At 38.6% G+C, this 22,074-nt stretch overlaps 1 protein-coding gene across 1 annotated transcript; it reads right to left on the bottom strand.

Annotated features, from left to right (window-relative positions):
• csdc2a (cold shock domain containing C2, RNA binding a) lies at positions 1 to 16,385 on the bottom strand. Its single transcript, XM_041816269.1, has 4 exons — positions 16,249 to 16,385; positions 8,498 to 8,870; positions 8,280 to 8,402; positions 1 to 6,275 (listed from the first exon to the last, which is right to left on the bottom strand). Exons 2-4 carry the CDS (start codon positions 8,683 to 8,685, stop codon positions 6,113 to 6,115), a joined length of 474 nt encoding a protein of 157 aa, XP_041672203.1. The 5' UTR covers positions 8,686 to 8,870; positions 16,249 to 16,385; the 3' UTR covers positions 1 to 6,112.
• Positions 16,386 to 22,074: the final 5,689 nt, after the last annotated feature.

The raw sequence follows: 22,074 nt of genomic DNA, 5'->3' as shown, positions 1-22,074 counted from the left end.
GTGATTCGACAAAAATAAAAGTGCTTGCGTACACAGTCAAACTTGTTCCTCTCACAGAAATGAAACAACAGTGTGTAACCACGATGTTAAATCACACTCAAAGATGCATCAACACCTGATGATGTCTCTCTGAAGGCTCCAAATGTGTTACTGCATGATCAAACAGAATAAACACAACGTACATAAAAAAAAAATACCACAAACAGTACAAAACATGCCAGTTACCAAAAACAACAAGACTGCTTGTTATTTGTACATGAAATAGCTGATAAAAATCAGACTAGGATTATGTAGAAATAAGAAACTTGTGTTAGGAAAGGTCATAGGTTTTTTTGAACCTGTCAGTGAAGACATGACAGTAACTAAGGGGTGTTAACAGGGTAGTATCATAAGAGTGAGGTGTGCAGTGTATTCAAAAGAGGCTTACATTTGCACAAAGACTTAAAAATGCAGCTTTTAATTACCAAACACCTGATGGTCTCATAGTTACAAATGATAATAAATAACTCAATAAATAAGTTGCCTTTTTTAAACTTACATTAGGACACCTTCCTTCTCTTTCCCACAGTCCTTTGCCATGACATCAAAACATATTCAATTTCTCCTTTTTCACTTAACACAAAAGATCAGCTCCCTTAGCCTGATAAAATAATTTACTGTGATTCTTTTTCCTGTATCGCTTTTTTATTCTTGTTAATACAAAGAAAAATCAAAGCCTGGAAGCTGCAAAAACGTATTAAACAAGCCAGAGTCTTTATAACAACAATAGAAAAAGCTAGAAACTTTTTGCTATTAAAGCATATTTTCTCATTAGACAAACACTATTGAGAAATAGTTAACTCTTTTGAGAATAACACAAATCCACTTTCTTGACAACAGTAAATGAAAACACTTGTACCACTTTCCAGTCTTTACGCTAATTGAAAAGCTACAGCTAGCAGGCGTAGCATAGTTAAGTCTTAAGCTTTTTGAGTAGGCTACAACAGTAATAAATATAGCCAGACTTTTTGTCACCATCATAGACAGTAGCTGGCTAGCTGTTTCCAGTCATTGCGCTAAGCTAGGCTAAACTAGGAAAACAGTATAATGCTACAGCTAGTGGACATGGCATAGCCAAGTCTTAAGACTGTTACAGACTCACTTTTTGAGAATAACAAATAATCTAGAATAAATATAACCAAACTTTTTGATGCACTTTTTGTCACCATCATTGACAGCAGCTGGCTAGCTGTTCCCAGTCTATGTGCTAAGCTTGGCTAATCTAGCAGCTAGCAGGTAGTTACCTTGGCTCGAGACTGTAAGTTTTACGTTTATTTGTTGTTACATTTTTTCCTAATACATTTTAGATAAAGACAGTGTTTTATAGCTGAGCTTTAGATGTGCTGGTGCATTTTTTTCACCCTCTGAGAGTGCAAGGCTAGCTAGTTCCAGTTTTTGTGTTAAGCAAGGCTAGGTTGCTAATAGTATAAAGCTAGTTAGCAGGTAGAGATGGTGCGTTGCTAGGCCTAAAACCATCATCTTTACATTTTTATTTTTAAAAAAGACAAAGGCTAATGCTTTGGGGTTAGCCAGCTAATGGCTAGTAAGTCTACGGTGCAGCATCCACTAGAGCAGTGTGGGGCTTTTCATCACATTGAGCAGCTTGGCTCTACTTGGTTTGACTTGGCATGGCAGCCAAGCATGGCAGGGGATTTGATTTTCCAGCACAATGAAGCTACCTGTTCGAGGATGCGTCTAGAGCTGATGACACAGCGTTTTGATTCAATAACGTTAAATAGCTGTGCTTCAGTAAGCATTGTTTTATTCAAAAGTTCACACCTGTTTCTACTTCAAAGTTTCTTCTTCTTCTTCAATTGGTAATACAACAGGTATTTTAAAATCCGGTGAAGTGGTTGTTACTTAAACTCATGCGCGAGGCATCCCCGAATGATGACAAACTGCTGCGTCACCACCGCAGCATGTTTGGGCCCTGATCAAGAAGGACCATTCTGAGTGTGACTGAGCGTTTCATCACCAAACTGGTGATGAAAAGGAAATTAGCACAGTTTGGTTTGGATCGGCATGGTGAAAAGTCATCCTGAAAAAGCCCCACTGGTTCCCAAAGTGGGGGTTGGGACCCCTAGGTGGTCACAAGACTGTGAAAGGGGGTAACAGATGCTTTAAAAAATGTTCTATGATTTAAAGTGGTGTATGTTATCCATTAATGAAAAAATATTCTTAAAGTTAGTTGAATTTAAAATAAAACTTAAATCAAGTAAGATTAATCCTTAAATGTAATGTGGAAAAAAAACACCCTTATCATGTAAATTTGGACATGATGCTTTGTGAAACATTGTACACTTTAACAACCTCTTTGAAAGGTGGGGTCCCCAGTTTCTGGTGCTTTTATTTTGGAGGTCAATAGCTGAAAATTTTGAGGAAAAAAGGCCTACAAGTGATACAATTTAATTTTCTAAAGGAAATGATCATTTACTTGTGGGATGTGTAAGACCTATCCAACTCATATAAAGTTAATCCCACTGGCATTTTATTCACATCATTGCACTGTAAATGTAATAAAGTTAATGCTAATAATGATAATACTGCCACTTTAAGCAATCTTGACCTCTGGCTGGTTGGTACTCTGCATCATGGGAAACACTAGACGAGGTAGACTGGTCCAATGCATACTGTATACTTTTCCCAATCAATACAACTTTTGGGTACTCTTGGCACACTGATTATCTCGCATTTGCTTGCTTACTGCATAATGCATTCTGCACACTACATTTTGGCCAAATCAGTACATACTAGTATAGAACCATTTTTAAAAAATGTTCTTGTGGGTTTTTTTGTTGCCTTCAGAGAGAACAAAGCTAGCTGTTAGCAGTCTTTGTAACAAGCCAGTTCAAGCTGGGCTTACAGCTCTAACGGTGAGTACTCAGTAGGGAAAAGAAAAGTGGTATCAATCCTAACTCTTGACAATAAAAGTAAATATGCGTAAATCCCAAAATGTTTAACTATTTCTTTAACCTTATCAGGTTACCTGAAGAGCTAGCAGCTGAAAACTGCTGATTCTATCATGTCTTCCTTCAAACACGTGCTTTTAAATCAAGCTTTATTCATTATCAACTACACCCACAGATCATCACTCCATCCTCTGCCCATCCCCTCTCCTTCCTCCCTCTCCTGTTCCCTAACCCCAAACCCTCTGGCCTGGTTTCCCGTGGCAGGCCAACACAACATCCAGCTACTGTCTCTACCACCAAAACTGAAGACCGTCATAGGAGCTGGCTACAATAATACTGGATTTCTACATTTTTCAAGTAGACAAAATACAGAAGTGCTACAACACTAAGGAGAAAAATAATTCCTTATATGTGGAGCTTATCACAGCTCTTGAGGCCAAAATGCATTAAGAGCCATTTGGATCAGACTGAATTCCCACTGTTTTTATTTGGCAGCTGTACACTACTCTGTTTTACTACATCACGAAAGTAACATGATTTTCTGAAGGCACAGCTGAGCAGCTGGTCCTTTCACATTAAGACAACAGAGAGGGCTGTTTTAAATGTGATGTTCTCTTATTTCTTCTCCATTGGTCATTGTAAACAGTCACAGTATGGCTAAATTTCTCTATGAGATGGTTGTCACATTACTTTTGGCAGTGGCAGCACATAATTCCACCAGTTAGTTGCTTAGTAGTAAAAAGATGCAAAATGGAAGAAATTTTTTGAGCTGGTCCCTTCAAACTTGCAGGCCTGTGTTGATATACAGGGTTTTTACACTAGCAGTACCCATAAACTCAGTGAGTGCTTCTCACTGGTGTTTATTGTTGCTAGCTTGGTCAGGAATGTTTAAATCTGCTTTCCATTGTGTCCATGAAGTCCTTTTTTTAAATATACTGTATGGACAAAAGTATTTGGCTGCACCTGTTTATTATTGAATTGGGGTGTTTCAATCAGACTCGTTGCCAGAGGTGTCTCAAATAGAACAACTAGCCATGTAGTCTCCACTGGCAAACGTCTGTGATACAGAATTGGTCGTTCTGAAGAGCTCAGTGACTTCAAGCATGGAACTGTGATGGATGCCACCTTTGCAATAACACAATTGGAGATATTAAAACCTTGTTGGATATTCCACGGTCAACTGAAAGTGATATTATTCTAAACATAAGTGCAAGAGTTTAGGAACAACAGCAGTGAAGCAGCACAGCCACAACGCATAAGACTATGTAATCATGCTCTGCTGATTCCATAGTTGTGGCAGCAGTGGCAACATGTTCTGTGGAGTGGTGAATGAGGCTTCTCTGTTTGTCAGTCGGATGGGCGAGTCTGGGTTTGAAGGATGCCAGTAGACCATTACCTGCCTGGCTGCATTGTGCAAACTGTGAAGTTTGGTGCAAGAGGGATAATGGTATGGAGCTGTTTTTCAAGGTTTGGGCTAGGCCCCTTATCTCCGGTGAATGGCAATCTTAATGCTTCTGCATACCAAGACATTTTGGACAGTGCTACGCTTCCAACTTTGTGGCAACAGTTTTGTGAATGTTTTTTTCTATACCAACATGACTGTGCCTCAGTGGACAAAGAAAGGACTATAAAAACATAGTTTGACAGAAGAACTTGACTGGCTTGCTAAGAGCATTGACCTCAACCCCATCCAGTACCCTTGGGATGAACTGGAATGGGATTGCTATCCAGGCCTTCTCATCAAATATGAGTGCATGACCTCATAAATGCTCTACAGAATAAGTGAGTACAAATTCCCTCAGAAACACTCAAAAATCTTGTGAAAAGCTTTCCAAAAAGAGTGGAGGCTGTTATCGCTGCAAAATAGGGGCCAACTCCATATTTAAGTATGTGTATTTGAATATAGTGTCATTACAATCCCTGTTGGTGTAAGGGTGAGGTGTCTGAATACTTTTGTCCATCCAGTGGAGCTCTGTGCATTTAGTTTCGTTCATTAATGAAGGAATTATAGTGAAGAAAACATAAAAAACAATGTATCCTGAAAATAACAAGTCAGATCAGTCTCCCATCTCTGCCCCTGCCACCATTGTTGTTGACAAAGATGATACCAGAAGACCCGCCCCTTCTTGAGTTTGATTGGTCTGTGAGGAAGAAATGGCATAGATGAGCAGGGCTGTTTCTAACTGAGAGTTAGAGTAACCAGAAAATGCCAAAGGTAACTTAGGACGCAGAGTGCTGAAAATGCAGAACTCCATTGGCATTGTATTAAAATAAGCACTGCCAAAGCACAAACACTGTATGTGAACACAGGCCCTAAATTAACCCAGCTGCAATCTTAGAACCCATCAACTGTCATCTGGCAAAAATAGAGCCACTGGGAGAAACAGCCAACTTCTTGGGGCTTCCTCCGTTGGGGTGAGGGTTTACCATTAACAAAGACTTCCTTTTCTGTGCAGTACCATCAATCAAATAGCAACTTGTGATGCAAGAATGGAATTAGTGTGTGTTAAAAAGCTAATTTGCCGTTAGATAACTGCTGATAGGTCCTGATTGCATGCCAGGTGACTTTTTCTGCATATAGGCAATGCCCACTAGATAACAATACTGCTCATACTAGGCAAAGAAACAAAAATACTTTTGATGACTTAATCATGTACTGCACCTACTGGTTCTGTAAATAAAGATTAGCCTGTTGGTAATGTGCCCACAGAGTGCCAAAGCAGCTAAACTGGGTCAAATTGGCTCAAAACTTGATTCAGCCCCTTCAGCATCCAAGCTCATTAAAAAATCACCCCTAACAGCAACTGATTCGCCAACATGAACATATTCCCAAGGTCAAAGTAAAAAAAGCTAGCACCAAGCCCTGTAATCTAACTTAAACTGAGACTTTTAAACCCTTAACTGAAACATTCAAAACCAAATAATGAAACCCTGACCTTCAAAGGAAAACATTCAAACTTATACATTCAAAGCCTTAATTATAACCCTAACACTTAAATGTTCACCAAGACGTTTCATAACACAGCTACCGAAGGACGAATTCTACGATAGGCCAAACTCTGATTCCTCTTCTTCCAACCCAGTCCCTAACCTTTCACTCAAGAAATGTAAAACCTAAAATAAAATCTAAATCATCCTTTGTCTCCACAACCTGGAGCGCTGGTTTAGGAGCTGATGATTTGACCTGACCAGGTCTCGTGCTTGGTGCCTGGATTCAGGTGGGTGATCACCACATCAACAGCCTGGATCTTCTGGTTCTTGGGAGGGATGGGGCACACCTTGTACGTGACCTCGTCCCCTTCCATAGGCACGTACTCTCCCTCAATGCTGCCAAGGGAAAATAAAAACAACTGATCAGGAGAAATTCTATTTTTAAACATAAGACTTGCATGGAGTAAAATGTCTAAGTTTGGATGTGGCTGTGCCGAAACAACAGAAGTTATATTTTCTTCAAACAAACACCGTTTTCAAGAGATTTCATCAGCAATAACATAAAAACACTGAGCCCGAAACTTCAGGTGTGTTCAAGATTTTTAGGCAACAAGTGTTGTTTAATGGCTTCTTAAAAAACAGACAACTGAAAAGAAAGTTGAAAGCAAAATTTGGACAGCTATTGGGTAATGTTTCAAGGCAAAAGAACATGTTTTATGGCTCACAGATATCATTAGACAAATGAAGCGTATAGCCATATACTGTATAATTGAGATCAGCTGATCTCACACAAGCCCTTGTCAGCTGACAGCCAGCTGATTTGCTCTAAGCCCACTACTGACTATCTCACTTGTGCTGCCATATTCAAAATGCTCTAGCCTGGCTACACTTTGCTGCTCCCTCAACAAGCCACTTTTTGCAACCCTTCTCCACCCCAGCTCCTCCTTTATACTGCTTCTGAGTTAATCAGTGCCGTTCTGTTGTCATTGGTGCCTCCTCTGCTCTGGGTTTTTCTGCTGCTTCTCTCCCTGCCCCAAGCTTTCGTTGTCAGCACAGGAAAGGCAGGAACAAGTGCTGTTCCTGCTCTATACTTTCCACGTAGGCTATTGGAAGTGCAAATTAATAATGCTAATAAAGAAAAAATATACACAACCATGTGTGTTTCTTGACAAAGTGGTCCTGATTGAACAGCTATAGACAGCTTCTACTTTCATTCCAGCTGACATTACTGTAAGCTTGGAAGTTCCTCCTCATTATTTGATATACACAACCTGCACTTATCCCATTTATAACCTTGAACACAGCAGTATGACACTATGAGAGCATGAGAGCTTCCCACCCAGAGTTACATAAGAGGAAATTGCTATTGTGTGAATATGGTTGCCACCTCCACTTGCTACCTCCTATATGTACCTGCTCTAAGGGGTAATATGCAGTTAAGTGGCTACAGACAAACTGATTTATGAAACAGAAAAATATATTTGCCACACTTTGCATGGTGAAATTACATTACTTGCGTGAAAGCTTGCATTGACTCGCAACAGGCTAAAAAATAAAATTACAACCAAATTAATTACCTGTGTCTGGTGTGAAAAAGCCTTTAGATTGCTGTTATTCTCTACAAACCAAACAGTACTGATGTATTATAATAGATATATAACAGCGCAATCACATTATAAAACATGTTTTTCTATTTCTATAATGTGATGATAAAGTCAGAATAAAGAGAAAATCTTATGAATAATTAAATTATCTCACACCTTCAACATTTTTAGGATCCAGTATTCTTGTTTTGTTTTTTTATGCAAATAATATCTTGAATTGAGAAAGACAAGATTATTTATAAATAATATTTATCATGATTTTTCATGGTATTGTTGGGAAAATTATTATTGGAATGTTTAGACTATATGATGAAGTTTCCCTGAAATATTTGGGAAACATTTAAAGACATTTGGGGATGTTTTTTCTAGCAAACTGTCCAATGTCCAAGAAATTCAGAACTTTAAGTTGAAATTTTTGTCATGCTAGGCCATGAGGTTGAAAATAACAAAATAGAAATACACCCCCCCCCTTTCCTCTCTAAATGACTCACACCATTTCTACTGACCCCAAACAACTGGCTGACACACAGCCAAAACATCTGCTCTAAAACTGATCAGTGCTGTATTTTCTGCAGTAATTGGACCTTCAGGAGACTTGTGGACATCAGTTTTAATAAGACTGAGTTTTTATACTTTCCAGGTCCAACTGATCCAAACAAGTGAGAGGAACTAATTTACATTCCGAACTAAACTCAGGTCTCAGGCGGTTAAATATGAGATGGAATATGTACGTATATTTCATCAGCTACAGTTTCAACACTGTACACTCCATCTGAAAACAAGAAGCAGAACTCACTCAGAGATGTGAACAAAAATGTCTTCTCCTCCATGAGAGGGGCGGATGAATCCATGACCCTGAGACCTGGAGAAGTTTTTACACACCCCTTTGAACACTGGACCTGATCTAGCTCGCACTGTCCTGCAGAGAAAGAGAGAAAGAAACCGTTTTTTAACACGTTTTACAAATAAAAAGGATATATAATGAGTGTGAAGAATTTCCTCCATCCTACTCACGCTGAGTATGTACGTGTGCGTTTCGTGGGTAGTGGGCTGGGCAGCTCTCCTGGCTGAGGTGGTTTCCTCTCCCTCTCCCAAACCCGACTGCCCTCCCTCAGGAAGGGGAAGGAGAGCTGAAGAGGAGTGCGTGGGGAGGTCAGCGGCAGCGGAGGGTCTGCTGGTGATGAGGGGTCGGGGTCTGACATCTTAAATTAATTGCAGGTTTGGATATATTTATTTATTTATTTATTTATTTTTCCTTTTTCAAGTCTCCTCCAACGTTGCACAAAGAGGAAGAAGGAGGGTCACACCTCCTGCATGGCCAGTGATTGTGAGAGTGGAGATGTTCAGAGAGGAGGCCTTATAGGTGGACGAGTGGAGTAAAAAATACCTGTATGAAAGAGTAAAGGAAAAGTTGAGGGCTGTAATACATTTAAAAAGAATTTACTAAGTAGCAATGAATGTGGTACAGACACATTTAATTTTAATCTAGTTTAAAGCCAATGTGTCGACTTTGTGCCAACAAAACCCATGTGGATGAAACAGTGGACATCGAGGGTAACTCAAGATATGATATGATATGACAAAATATAGCCAGATACCAAGGGATGATATGATATGACATGATACGACATGACATGACACAATACAATACTATAAATATTACAGTGCCATAAGATAAATTACAACATATGACACAATACGATACAGCAAGGAAAAATGCAAAATGACATGATATGAAATAAAATTCTATGACACTGATAATAAATAAACTTTAAACTGAAGCTTTAGGTCTGAACTACTTTAAAATACCATTATTGATATTGATATTGGCTACAATTAATTTGGAAATTATGGCATGCCAAACAGTAATTCAGCGTTGTGCATTCCAACAAACAAAATGATACGGTAGGATGGTGTATGATATGATATGGCTTTATATGGTATTTTAGATATGATATAATACGATATGATACGATATGATACGATACGATACTGTTCTATAGGATAGGATGGGATAGGGCGAGATACACTGGGATATGATATGATGCAATAGGATTTTATAGGATAGGAAATGGTAGGGTAAGATACAATTTAATACAATACGATGGGATACGGTTTAAAAGACAGGACAGGATAGGATAGGACATTGGATAGAAAAAGGATTCCAAAAGATACAAAAGGATACAATATGATACGATTTTATAGGATAAGATAGGAAAGAATAAGACACAACAAATTACAATACAATATGACCCATGGGTTACAATTTTGCAGTATAAGACAGGTAAGATGAAATAGATAAGTTGGATAGGATAAGACACAGTACAAAAGGACACGATATAATCTAATGATATTATACGATACAATATGATTAATAATAATAACTAAGAAAGCACTCAGAGAGCGCAGACCTCCGCCATTAGCCCTATCTCCCAGTAGTAAAGAATCCTTTAAAAAAATTCCTGGATCCATACAGTGATCCAGTGATCATTTCCAAAATCTAATCAGTTCTTCCTTATGCCATTTCTGACATTTCCTGAAAATTTCATCAAAATCCATCCATAACTTTTTGAGTTATGTTGCTAACAAACTAACAAACTAACAAATAAACTATCTAACTAACTAACTAATTAACCCTGCCGATCACATAACCTCCTTGACGGAGGTAATAATATGTGATGATATATCATTTGATATGATATGATATGATTCAAAAAGATAGGAGAGGATAGGAGAGGATACAATAAAATATGGTTATGTAGGAGGGGATACTATAAGATGCAATAGGATACTATAAGATGAGATATGATGTGATTTTATAGCCTCAGTTAGGGTAAGTTATAACAGAATACAATACCATTCTATAGGGTAAGATAGGATAAGATACAATAGGATACAATATGATACATTGATATGATTGATGCGATTTTGAAGGAAAGGATAGAATAAGATATAATGATACAATACGAAACGATACGATACAATACAATATGATACAATATGATATGATATGATGTGACCATATGGGATTTTTTTGGATAGGATAGGATTGGTACAAAAGGATACTATAGGATATGATACGATACAATAGGGCTTTTAGGATAGGATAGAATAGGCTATGATAGATACTATAGGATAAATTACAATATAATGGGATTTTAAAGGATATGATAGGATAGGATAGGATAGGATACAATACAATACAATCAATATGATACAATATGATACAATGGGAATTATTAGGATAGGATAAGATATGATAGGATTCGATACAAAACGATATAATCGATATGATACAATACGGTACAATGGGAAATTTTAGGAGAGGATAGGCTAGTATAGGATATGGGATACGATACGATAGATATGATACAATGGGATTTTTTTAGGATAGGATAGGATACAATACAATAAAAGCGCTGTGTGTACAAGCTCAAACCCATCTGCCATTTATCAAATGTTAATATGTTTGAGAATTTTAAGATACGATTCCATATGGAATGATAACCAGATAATGCAATACAATACATGAAGGTACAGTAAGAACTCATATGACATGCTAATATGATGAAATTATATCATAGGAGACTAAACATATGTAAAATAATACACCAAGGTACACTCCAAAAGACAAGATATGATATGACATGAGATATAAAAATATAAATTTATGCAGTATGATAGGATAAATTAGGATTCAATAAGATAAGATACAGCCCAACGCCAAATGATATGATATGAATAATAACAGAAAATGACACAATATGATACAATAGAAATTTAAATGATATAGGGTAAAAGCCCATTTATAGTTTCTGCCCACTACAACAAGGTTGAGTGAGCTGTTTGACTAAGAATGCATTGGAACAAAGGTGAGGTCCATGTGCAATCTTACAAAAATAATAATAATTAAAAATTAGGAATCAAATAGTTGGAAGGAATGAAATTTCTACTTTTCAAAGCTGATCAGGTGACGGTGGCCCAAATAAATGTCATAATGACATTTATTTGATGCAACATCCTTAAACAGCTTTGCATTCTAGTCTTTGGAAGGTTTTATTAAATGTAAAAAATATGGCTTTATGCATTTATGTGCATGACCTGCTGTTTGATTTTAGCTTTTAGATTGAACATTTACAGTCAAACTCCATTATCACATTACACTAATACTAAAACAGACAGTGATGTTAGCCCTGAAAATGACAAATGTTCTCATTTTGACCCCTGCTTCATCCAAGAGGGGAATTCCTGCTTTAAAAACAAAAACAACTGTAGAGCCTGGGGAAGCTGCTTTAAGAACATAATGAGCGTTGTGGTTTCACAGCCTCAGACCATGATCTTGTTGGCTTTTAAAAGGTCCCCAGATGATGTAAATAACAATCCTACCCTCGAGGGCTTATGCTTGACTTGGCTTATCGTGCTCTATTTTATTAAAATTCCTCCTCACACGAGACTGACATCCATTACAGGATTGCTCCTTAAACGGTGTGCTCAGGCTACCAGCTGCTCTCTGAAGTGCTTCATATAATCTTATCAGGACGAATGAGCTTGTTCACCATGCAACAGCATAAACACAATTATCATTTAGGAACTGAGAGATGTGATGTGTGTTTTATTATGTAAGAAATCATGCTGACAATTTCTGAAACACAGAAGGCTACAGCGTATTGTTTCAAGGTTGAACACCCTCCTGTTCCTAACAAATGTTTATCATATCTGCACACAGAACGTTTGACAATGACTGATGAATTCAGTGTCAGACTGAATCAGTTTAATATCAAACTCTGCCTCTCCTGCTGTTTGTCTAAATATAGCTTGGTATGGTGGTGGTGGTGGTGGTGGTGGGGTTGCCAAGGATTTACAACTTCCTGAGTCTAAATTAACAAGCCTCTGTTGGGATGTAAAGACCAAGGCTGTGTGAGGTTAACATGGAAATCTGTTCCATTAGCTTCACTGATAACAGGGACTAACCTTAGCATATTAAAGAGGAACTAAATACCCAGACCACTTTTTCAGCTGTTTTATATGGGTATTCTCTCTTTTTTATTTCAAAATGCAGACCTATTTGTAGTTACTCCTCTCATTTTTCAAAATATATTTTGATCTTAGAGTGCATCATTGTGAGTGCAATGCAAATCTCACAGTTTAGGAGTTTCTATTGCAGGAGCAGGAGGTTAAAAAAAGTCACTGCTGGTCCAAGATTATCCAGGGTGGCTGGTGCATGCACTGATGGGATTGAGAAATGACATGAAAAGGAAGCTTGATGTTGGTTTTTGCATCAAAAAAACAAAGCAAGTAAGTCTGAAATTTTGACAAAATATTTATTTATAAATAACTGAGAATCCAGCATATAGAGTTAGTTCAGGCAGGCCACGAAATCAAGTGCCGTCATATAATTGAGATCAGCTGATCTCATGCTTAACATGCTATTGGCGAATCGCACTCATGCTGCCATATTTAAACTGGTCTAGCCTAGCTATGCTTTGCTGCTCCCTCTGAAAGCTGCCTTTTCCAACCCTCCTCCACCCCAGCTCCTCCTTTATTCTGCTTCAGAGTTAATTAATGTAATTCTGCTCTGAGTTTTTCTGCTGCTCTCTCCCTGCCTCAGGCTTTCCTTGTAGGCAGCAGCGTGTGCTGTTCCTGCTTGATGCTTCCACATAGGCTCATGGAGGACAGGGGGATCCCAGAACAGCCACACCGCCAAATTACTATTATAAATAATAGCAATGACAGCAATTTATTAATAAAGAGAATTTATAAACTGCAAATCATGCGTTTTACTTGAATAAACTGATAAAAATTGTTAAGAAATTGAATTATGTTGCAAAAAGAGGAAAATGTGCATATATACAGCAAGCAAAAATCTGATATGTATTTTATGGTATAGGATAAAACATACTCCATTCTCCCTGGTCAAAGTAAGCCCCCTTCACTAAAGCCCTTCACTCTGTACACATAAACAACACTACAGAGAAAAGTGTCACACTTCACTGTTAGGGACATTCATTGAGACCAGAGGTGATTTTTGAGCCTTTTAAGGGGCTTCTACCCTAAATTTTATCTCAGAATCCCCAGCATGCCCAACAGATTAATCAAATCTGGTAGGTAGCCTATTTTATACATATGGTCATTTAAATCTTCAAGCAACTAATTTCCTAAAATATATTCCTCTACATGTGCCTCATGTCACGCCTGAAAAAAACATGACATAAGGCATGTCTGGGAGAAAGGTAAACATAAGTGAAAATCCTACATGATTGCACCTACATGATGATGATAGTAGAATTTGATACACATTTTGTGATGTTAAACTCATTACTAAGTATGAGCAGAGTAATCCCAAAACTCTGATTTATTCATCATCATTCTTTACACTAGGTATGTTTTAAAGACTGAAAGTGTTCATCCAAAAACTAAGGGTCGACCCATATTGTTTTTTCAGGGCTAATACTAATTATTAGTAGTTCTTGAGACCAATAACCAATATTTAGAATTGATGTACATTTATTATGTTGTACAAAAAGTACTTAATGTGGCAAAAATAAAGTTGCATGATAAAAAAAAAAAATGAGGGAAACACGAAGTCATGCAATATGCTCACTGTGTCAGTGGCACCCTGGCTCAAGTGTTGAAGGCCAGTACTCATATGACATCTAGCCAATCAGACTTTGTCATTCACAGGACATTTGATGAGACTTTGGAGAGTGGAAACAGAGCAGGAAGGGAAGAAACGCCTTGCAGTGGAGCAGTAGCGCACTTTTTGATTAATTCATTTTATCAATGATCAGTAAAACAAAATGTCGATACCAGTAATCAGCAAAATGCCCAATATCAGGTTCAATAATCTGTCAGGCTGACAACGGTCTACTTCTAATTGAGAGTGGTCTGGCTGCAGACTGTACATCCCTGACATCCTCTCTAGCAGACAGTTCATTTGGTCCGAATAGAAGTGTCATAATTTGCCGGTTCAACATATTTCAGCTTTAAATTCTTTTTTGAAATTCAGCTTAATTCATAAAGAAAGTCCGGCAGTTACATTCATCATATAAACACGTTGCAAACATTATAGACTTAGCAACATTTCATAAATAAAACTGAGAAAAAGGTCAGAGGGCTAATCAGGGATTAAATTGTATGGAGCCGTTTTGGAAGAATTCAGACGAAGAGTGGCTCGCTTTAGCTTCGCAAGCTTTAGCTTAAGCTAGATATGCTAACTACATAGTTGGCGTTACTACATAAGCAAATGTAGATAAGTTAGCTTAGCAACACAAGCTTCAGCAAATGAAGCAAAACTAATGTAGCTGCATGGATAATGTAGACATAGCTTAGGTAGCTGACCCTAGCTTCAAAGCTTTGGTGGTTTAGATATCCATGTGTTTTGTGAGCCTAACTTTAGCTAGCTTAGCTTTGTGGCAAAATTATCTGCGTAGCTTACGAAGCTACGTATGCTACATTTGCTATGTTACAATGTTTTTTTTTAATGGAGGGTAAGCTTTTTCACCTTTTCACTTTTGGTATCTTACTTTTGCCATAACTTTTACGTTTAATGAAATTTTATTTTGAAAGTTTAAGCGTGTATCCGTTTTGACAGAGATGGTGTCTCAAATTAGCGGCCTGCAAAAGGGGGCATCTGAGATGCACGGTCCGCAGCTAGACAGTCTTGGAAATATCAGCATACCAGATAGCTGCAAAAATCCCAAAATGTATGTCCCTTATAAAAAAATATTTGTTGCCAGTTATAGGCCGATTGCTGGCCTTTGTTATTTAAAAGCAGGACACATTCACATTATAAAAACTGGGGGGTTTACCCTCAACCCTACAAAGTCTTTGCTGTGGGCTTGCATCACAGTAAGTGCCCTAAACACTTCTGGATGTAAATGAATTGAATTAGAATTTCCTGTTTGTTTTTTTCCCTCCAGGAATAAAGTTGGATAGGGTTGATACTGTTTGTGACAAAGACAGCACTCAGAACCATCTCTGCCACTTACTGTAGATGACTGCTACCATGACTGATGGATGACAAGGCAAAATATGTGACCTAAATAATTCAGCAACTTGCCCGTTTGAGCTCCTCTTTCATTAGCCCTCATATTAGGCGTTTTATTAGGCCAGTTAGTGGACTTGTTAAATGAGTCTGCAGTGCTTCTGTGTCAGAAAACATTTAATCAGGAGGGTGTGAGTCTGGGAAAAAAAAAAATCCTAGAAGCCAGATCCCAAACTGGACTGGAGGACGGAGGCAAAGCTGTGGGAGCTTTTTAAAAGAACAGACAAAAGGCCAAAAGCACCTCCCTGTGCAACCAGGGCACTGTGGCTGTCTGTGCTGCTCTGCATCAGCATGGGAGACACGTCAAGTAGCAGAGAGAGGGAGGGAGACGCTTTCAACTTTACATTAAGCTTTTACGGAAACACTGCCTGTTTTATGGTGTAATGTGTTTGAATGTGAGGCTAGCCGTGCCTAAATAATTCATTACAAAATAAAAGCCCTTCAGGCGGGTTGTTTCCAGAACATTCTCACACTGTGGCAGCTTGAGAAGAGAAGGCGACAGGATGCTCAACTGATGGCCAAAAATGTGACACCGAAATACGTCTTTGTACAAAAAACAGCAACGAAATATGACGATTTAAATGGCGTACATGTGCAAAGATTCACAGACATTTAATCTGAGAACAGCTACTAACCGGCGCCGTCCGCCCTCACTGAGAATAAAAGGATTGATGTGTGAAGCCACGTTACAAATCACCAATAAACCCGATCGATTACTCACCGTGAAAGCGCCGATCAGCTGTCAATCAGGCGCAGACGTGTCCCCGCGTTAAAGATGAGATTTAAGGCAATTATGTAATTAAAGCCGGCGAAAGCTGCGGGGACATGCGGTGAATAAGTCAGAGGATCTTGGTATGGATGCGGCGCACACAGGCGGGATGAAAAAAAAAGAAGCAGCAAATGAAAAGGAGGCAGCAGAGATGGGGCGGGGGGTGCAGGGGGTTACTGTGCTAAAAACAACAGCGGGCTTCACCACACTACAGTCCAGTCTTTGTTCTCTACAGGGATGAAAACGGCTCTTCATGGTTTCTTTTTCACACCAGGGAGATTTGGTTTGAATAGACTGGAGCTAGCTATCTGTTTATTTGATTTAAGCAGCCCAATGCTAATAAACAGACAGGGCAGGTACAATAAGAACGTGTGACCTCCAAAATAAAATGTCAAAGTCAAAGCTAAGGATCTTAATAAGATAACCATATGTGTTAGTTATCTTAACAGCGTGGGAAAATCCCAATTTTCCTTTTAAGTTAATTCACTGCACAGTTAGCTTCTTTTTTATTTTTTTATTTTAAATGATGATATATATTTTTTACTTTGTATCCTCCATACTCTAATATTATAAATAAGTCTTAGAAATGTACCCGTGTCTGATCTATTTTAAGCACTGTCCACTTATTTCTTCCGGCCATTCACTCCCATTCCCACAAACCCTTCGATTTCAGGACCACTTCCGGCCGTGACGTTTCTGATGATGTAATTTGGACTTGTTGAGTTGTGCCATCTGTTCATAAAGGCAGCCATACGTTCAGGGTTGTTGATTTTAAAGCTAGGGCCTTTTTAGCTCAATACACCGTTTAAGTCTGATCTATGGGTGGTGTGTTTAACAAAGAAAGTGTGCAAGTGTACAAAAATGTTCTCTGTTTTTATAATGTATAAATTAAATCTTGTATTTCAATGATTAATATGTGACTCATGTTGAGGTTTAATTATAAATCCACCTCAGGTTTCCTTATTTCACCTGCAAAAACTCACTTATGCACTTTCCTTGTTAAGATTGTTCTTATATCAATTGCAATTTCTTTTATGCAAAGACTTGTAAATACATTAAATACAAATATCCCAAAGAAGGGTTTCACAAATTTTGTCATACCAAGAACTTGTACACTATGATGGTTAATATAAAAAATTAAAGATACTGTGTCACTGCCTTCAAGTAACTTAACAATGCTGCTGCATCCTTTTCAGTGAAGCTCTTGCACATCTTATATCGTGTTCTTACTTGTTGCGCTATTTATAGCGCCTAGTGTTCACCCCTTGGATGTTTTACCCTTTTATTGATTTTATAAGTCAATCACGGTTGATATAATTTGGCTATTTTGAAATTGTCTTGCTGGAAAATAAATCTTCTCCCAAGCCATAGTTGCCTTGCAGACTGAATAAGATTGTCCTCCAGGATTTTACTATATTTTGGCACATTGATTTTACCCTCTATCTTAACAAGCCTTTCAGGGCCGGCTGCCGAGAAGCATCCCCATATTATGATGCTGCCGCCACTGCTCATAAATTTTACATTTAGCCTCTGTACATGGACCAAAATGTAGTTTTATCTTTATGATGTTAAAAACAGTTCAGTTTTGTTGCCACTTTAACATGTTGAATTAATACCTACATGTTTAGGTGAGGCTATAGAGAGGGCTTGTAGTTCTAAACTTATTATTATATATCTTAATTCCTAATCTTAATTTCCATTTATAATCCCAGTGACAGGCTGAGTCTTTAAAAACCTTCTATATTGTGCTGTTAATGTAGAATAGATAACCTTTGAGCTCAGTGCTAAAACATCTTTGACAGTGTCGACATGAACTGAACACCATGAACCTTGTTAAAGAGAGCTTTATGACTGAACAGTTTCATTGGATTGCATTAGATTGTACAGAAGTATGCAACCCATAAAAAGGGACAAAAAGCACTGGGTTAAATGACACATTTTACACATGAGGGAAGGGCACAGGCACTTATTTTGATTGGTTTCATAATTTTACATCACGTATGAGTCTTCAGTTTAATCTGCCACAAGTTCCTTTCAGCTGATTAAGATGTAAACTGGTACATGGACTTGTATAGCACTTTAGTCTTCGTATTCAAAGCACCTTGACACAGCAGGTTACATTCACGATTCACCCATTCCGTCCACAAACACACACTAATAGCAGAGGATGCCGACGCATCCATCAGTATTAACCATTGCGTGCGTGCATACACCTTCACACGCCTCTGTCACAGCAACAAGAGCAATCTCAATGTCTTACCCAAAAACACTCTGACATGTGACTGCAGAAGCTGGAAGCTCCTGCAGTCATGACTTTTTTCATTGAAAGATGACCAACTCTGCAGCTGAGCCACATCTGATGTGCACCGATGGCATGAGATGACTAAGTGGCATCAAAGCCAGCCTGAAAATCAGCCTCACTCATGTGGCTTGATTTTTTTTTTTAGTAGAAAGAATAAAACTACACACGCCATGAACATGGACTTCTGAACGGAATAAACTTTGCACATTTAAAGGAAATGTGAGAACTCTGGGTTTTATTTGGCACAGTTCTTTTTATCTATAAGCTGATTTTGTCCTAACAATAATGTATTTTGACAAAAATATCATTCTGTGAATGAAAAGGAGGGGTAGGGGAAAAAATGGGAAATCATTATGTATTGTCCATTTAGAAGGCAGCCATGAGGGCACTTTGTCAAACTTTGTCTACCTTCAGGGCACTAACTATGGCTCTGTCAAATTGTATTTACCTTAAGGGTACTTAACCGGGAACTGTCAAACTTTGTCTAGGATACTTAAGAGGGCACTTAGTCCAATTTGGTCCACTCAGAGGGTACTAAGGAGGGGATGTTTTTCAAATTTTGTCTACTTTAAGGGCCCAAAATAAGGCACGTTGTCCGATTTTGTCCACTCAGGGGGTCCTTAAGAGGGCACTTTGACACATTTGGTCTTCCTTAAGGGCCCTGAACATGGCTCTTTGTAAAATTTTGTTTGTGAAGAGGAAACTTAAGAGGCCAAATTTGGTCTAAAAAAGAGGGTTCTTTGTCAGATTTTGTCTACCTTTAGGGCACAAATTCGGGCTTTGTCACATTTTCTCCACCTTAAGGGCACCTAAGAAGGAACGGTCAAACCTTGTCTAGGATACTTAAGAGGGCACTTAGTCAAATTTGGTCCGCAAAGAGAGTACTTGAGAGTGGACTGTGTCACATTTTTCTACCTTAAGAGCCCTAAATAGAGCGCTTTGTCCAATTTTGTCCAGTCAGGAGTAGTTAAGAGGGCACTTTGACAAATTTAGTCTATCTTAAGGGCACTAATTAGGGCACCTTGTCCAATTTTGTCTGTAAAGAGGGAACTTAAGAGGGCACTCGGTCAAATTTGGTCCACAAAGAGGGTACATGGGAGGGGACTTTGTCAGACTTGGTCTACCTTAAAGGCACTAGGACTCCTTGTCAAATTTTATCCATCTTAAGGGTACTTAACGGGGCATTGTCAAACTTTGTCGAGGATACTTAAGAGGGCACTTAGTCAAATGTGGTCTACAAAGAGGGTACTTGAGATGGCACTTTGTCAAATTTTATCCACTCAGAGGGTACTAAAGAGGGCACTCATGTTCTCTTTTTCTTCTGTAGTTCATACAGAGGTATTAATATTAATTTAGTTCTGTTTCATAACCAGCTGAAAACCCCTCACAGGAGCTTTAAAGGCCATTACATTTTGACAAACCAAAAGAAACATCAAGATTTCAAAGGTGAAGCAATTGCGGTTTTCTGTAGATATATCAGTCACAAATTCTTACAGAGAAAAATGAGGTGAGAGGTTACTTGGTGTGGTCAAAGTAGACGATTGCTGCTTTTTAAAAAACGTGATACACACAAAAGAGGGCAAACCCAGCACTCAGAGCATGAAAAATGTAACAGCAGGCAGGGAATACTAAAAAGGCCTTTATAATCATAGCTAAATCATGTAGCCTGTGGCAGGGTATAAAATCCATCGCAGACTACAGGCCTCCTCCCCCACGTTGTGACAGCCAACAGACGTCCTAAATGGCCTGAATAAATACTTTGGAGGATTTGAAGCATTAGTCTATGGTGTCCTATCTAGTATACATTCTTCTTGAATTACAATAAATGAATCTTAAAAAGCCTACATTTTAAAATCAAAATGGTGTATTTTTAAATGAGTAAGGAATTATTAAAATGTCCTTTAAGTATTTTCTTTCTTTTTAATTAATTTTTTATGCTTGGGATGCCCAGTTTCCCCCTTTTTTATAGGGTCACAAGTTCTCAGTGTAAATCTGGCATTTTCCAGTATCTTCAAACATAACTGAAGGGGATGTCTGATATAAATTCTTCTATGCTTTATAACATATCAATAAAATTGTTGATTCATGGTTTATAGGCATATCCGCATTTCCCTTTTTCTCTTACAAGTGGAATTCCTCCATATAAATTGTTTCCGGGATTTTTTAACTGTTTCTTGTGACATTTTTGAGCTGCCAATTTGTCTGAAAAAGGATCCCTGAGACAAGCGTCTTATTGTGGAGGGATGACAACATCCTCTAAACACGATGATGTAAGGCCGTTTAAGACACATGCAACCACTGAACACTTTGAATTAGCTTCCTTTCCAGTGCATGCTCTTCTCAGATGTTGGTTTCAATGAAGGTGCGGTACTGTGCTGGATTTTATATTCACATTCTGACCTTCACGTGTTCTGGCTTCAGTCAGCCTGTGTTCTTGATGCTTTGTCTTGTGTGTGATCTTTAAGTGTGATACTTCAGATGGAAACAATCAAAAACACCCTGTGTTCCTCATACCCTCTCTGTTAGGAATCAAAGGTCTGTTTTCAGTGAGTTGCAAATGCGTATCTTTGCAAAGCAGATGGATTATCTGGATTCCAACTCTGCCATCAATCTGGGAGATTCATCCTGAAAAGCTTCATGCTGAAACGCTTGTTATCGGTCAGAATGACAAGGGAAATCTTCGTCATTTTGGGAGAAAGAGGCGGTTGGTAAGGCCTTGGTTTGGTTGAAGAGATTGAAAACCTTGGTATCCCACATACGGGCGAGGTGTTTTTGAATAGACATGGATCTCAAGGGGCAGTCAGGGGTTTCCGGTTCGGGGATTTCAGAACTTCATCTCTGCTTTATGCAGGCGATGTGGTTCTGCTTGCTTCTTCAGCTTGGGAACTCTAGCACATACTGGGGCAGCTTGGTTTACCGGACAATCTTCCTCCCAACCCTCACCTATGTTCATGAACTCTGGCTAATGACTGAGAAAAGAGAGGCTGCGGATATAAGTGGCTGAAATGAGTTTTCTCTGGAGGGTGGATGGGCTTTTAGTCTATGAGATGGGGTCAGGAGATGGGACATCTAGAGGAACTAGGAGTAGAGCTGCTGTTCTTTGCATTGAAAGGGCCAGTTGACGTGGTTTGGGCATCTTGATCAGGATGTCCTCTGTGCAATTGCCTTTGGAGGTCTTCCAGGCTCATCAAATTGGGAGAGACCTCGGAGAAGGCCCAGAATGCACTGGAGGGATTATATATCCTGTCTGGCTTGAGAATACCTCAGGATCCCCCATAAGGAGTTGGAAAGTGTCGGGGAGAAGGATGTCTGGGTTGACTTGCGTAGCCTGCTGCCACCATTACTCAGTCCCAGATAATTGGAAAACAAATGGTGGAACATATTCATCTAATTATTTTGGTATAACAACACTGGTTTTCACATGATAATTCTCAAGATCTCTGGAAAATACAGATCTACAATACTGGGGTTTTTGC

This window comes from Cheilinus undulatus, linkage group 20 (assembly GCF_018320785.1).
Source record: "Cheilinus undulatus linkage group 20, ASM1832078v1, whole genome shotgun sequence".
Taxonomy (NCBI): Eukaryota; Metazoa; Chordata; class Actinopteri; order Labriformes; family Labridae; genus Cheilinus; species Cheilinus undulatus.
Note: the sequence above shows the minus strand (reverse complement) of the source record. Positions and strands in the feature narration are given on the sequence as shown.

Excerpts from the sequence above, each read along its gene's own strand:
- csdc2a (XM_041816269.1), bottom strand. The coding sequence starts at position 8,685 with ATGTCAGACCCCGACCCCTCATCACCAGCAGACCCTCCGCTGCCGCTG. Across the intron at positions 8,403-8,497 it reads CGCACACGTACATACTCAGC|GACAGTGCGAGCTAGATCAG; the intron begins GTGAGTAGGATG and ends CTTTCTCTGCAG. Across the intron at positions 6,276-8,279 it reads ATTTTTGTTCACATCTCTGA|CATTGAGGGAGAGTACGTGC; the intron begins GTGAGTTCTGCT and ends TTCCCTTGGCAG.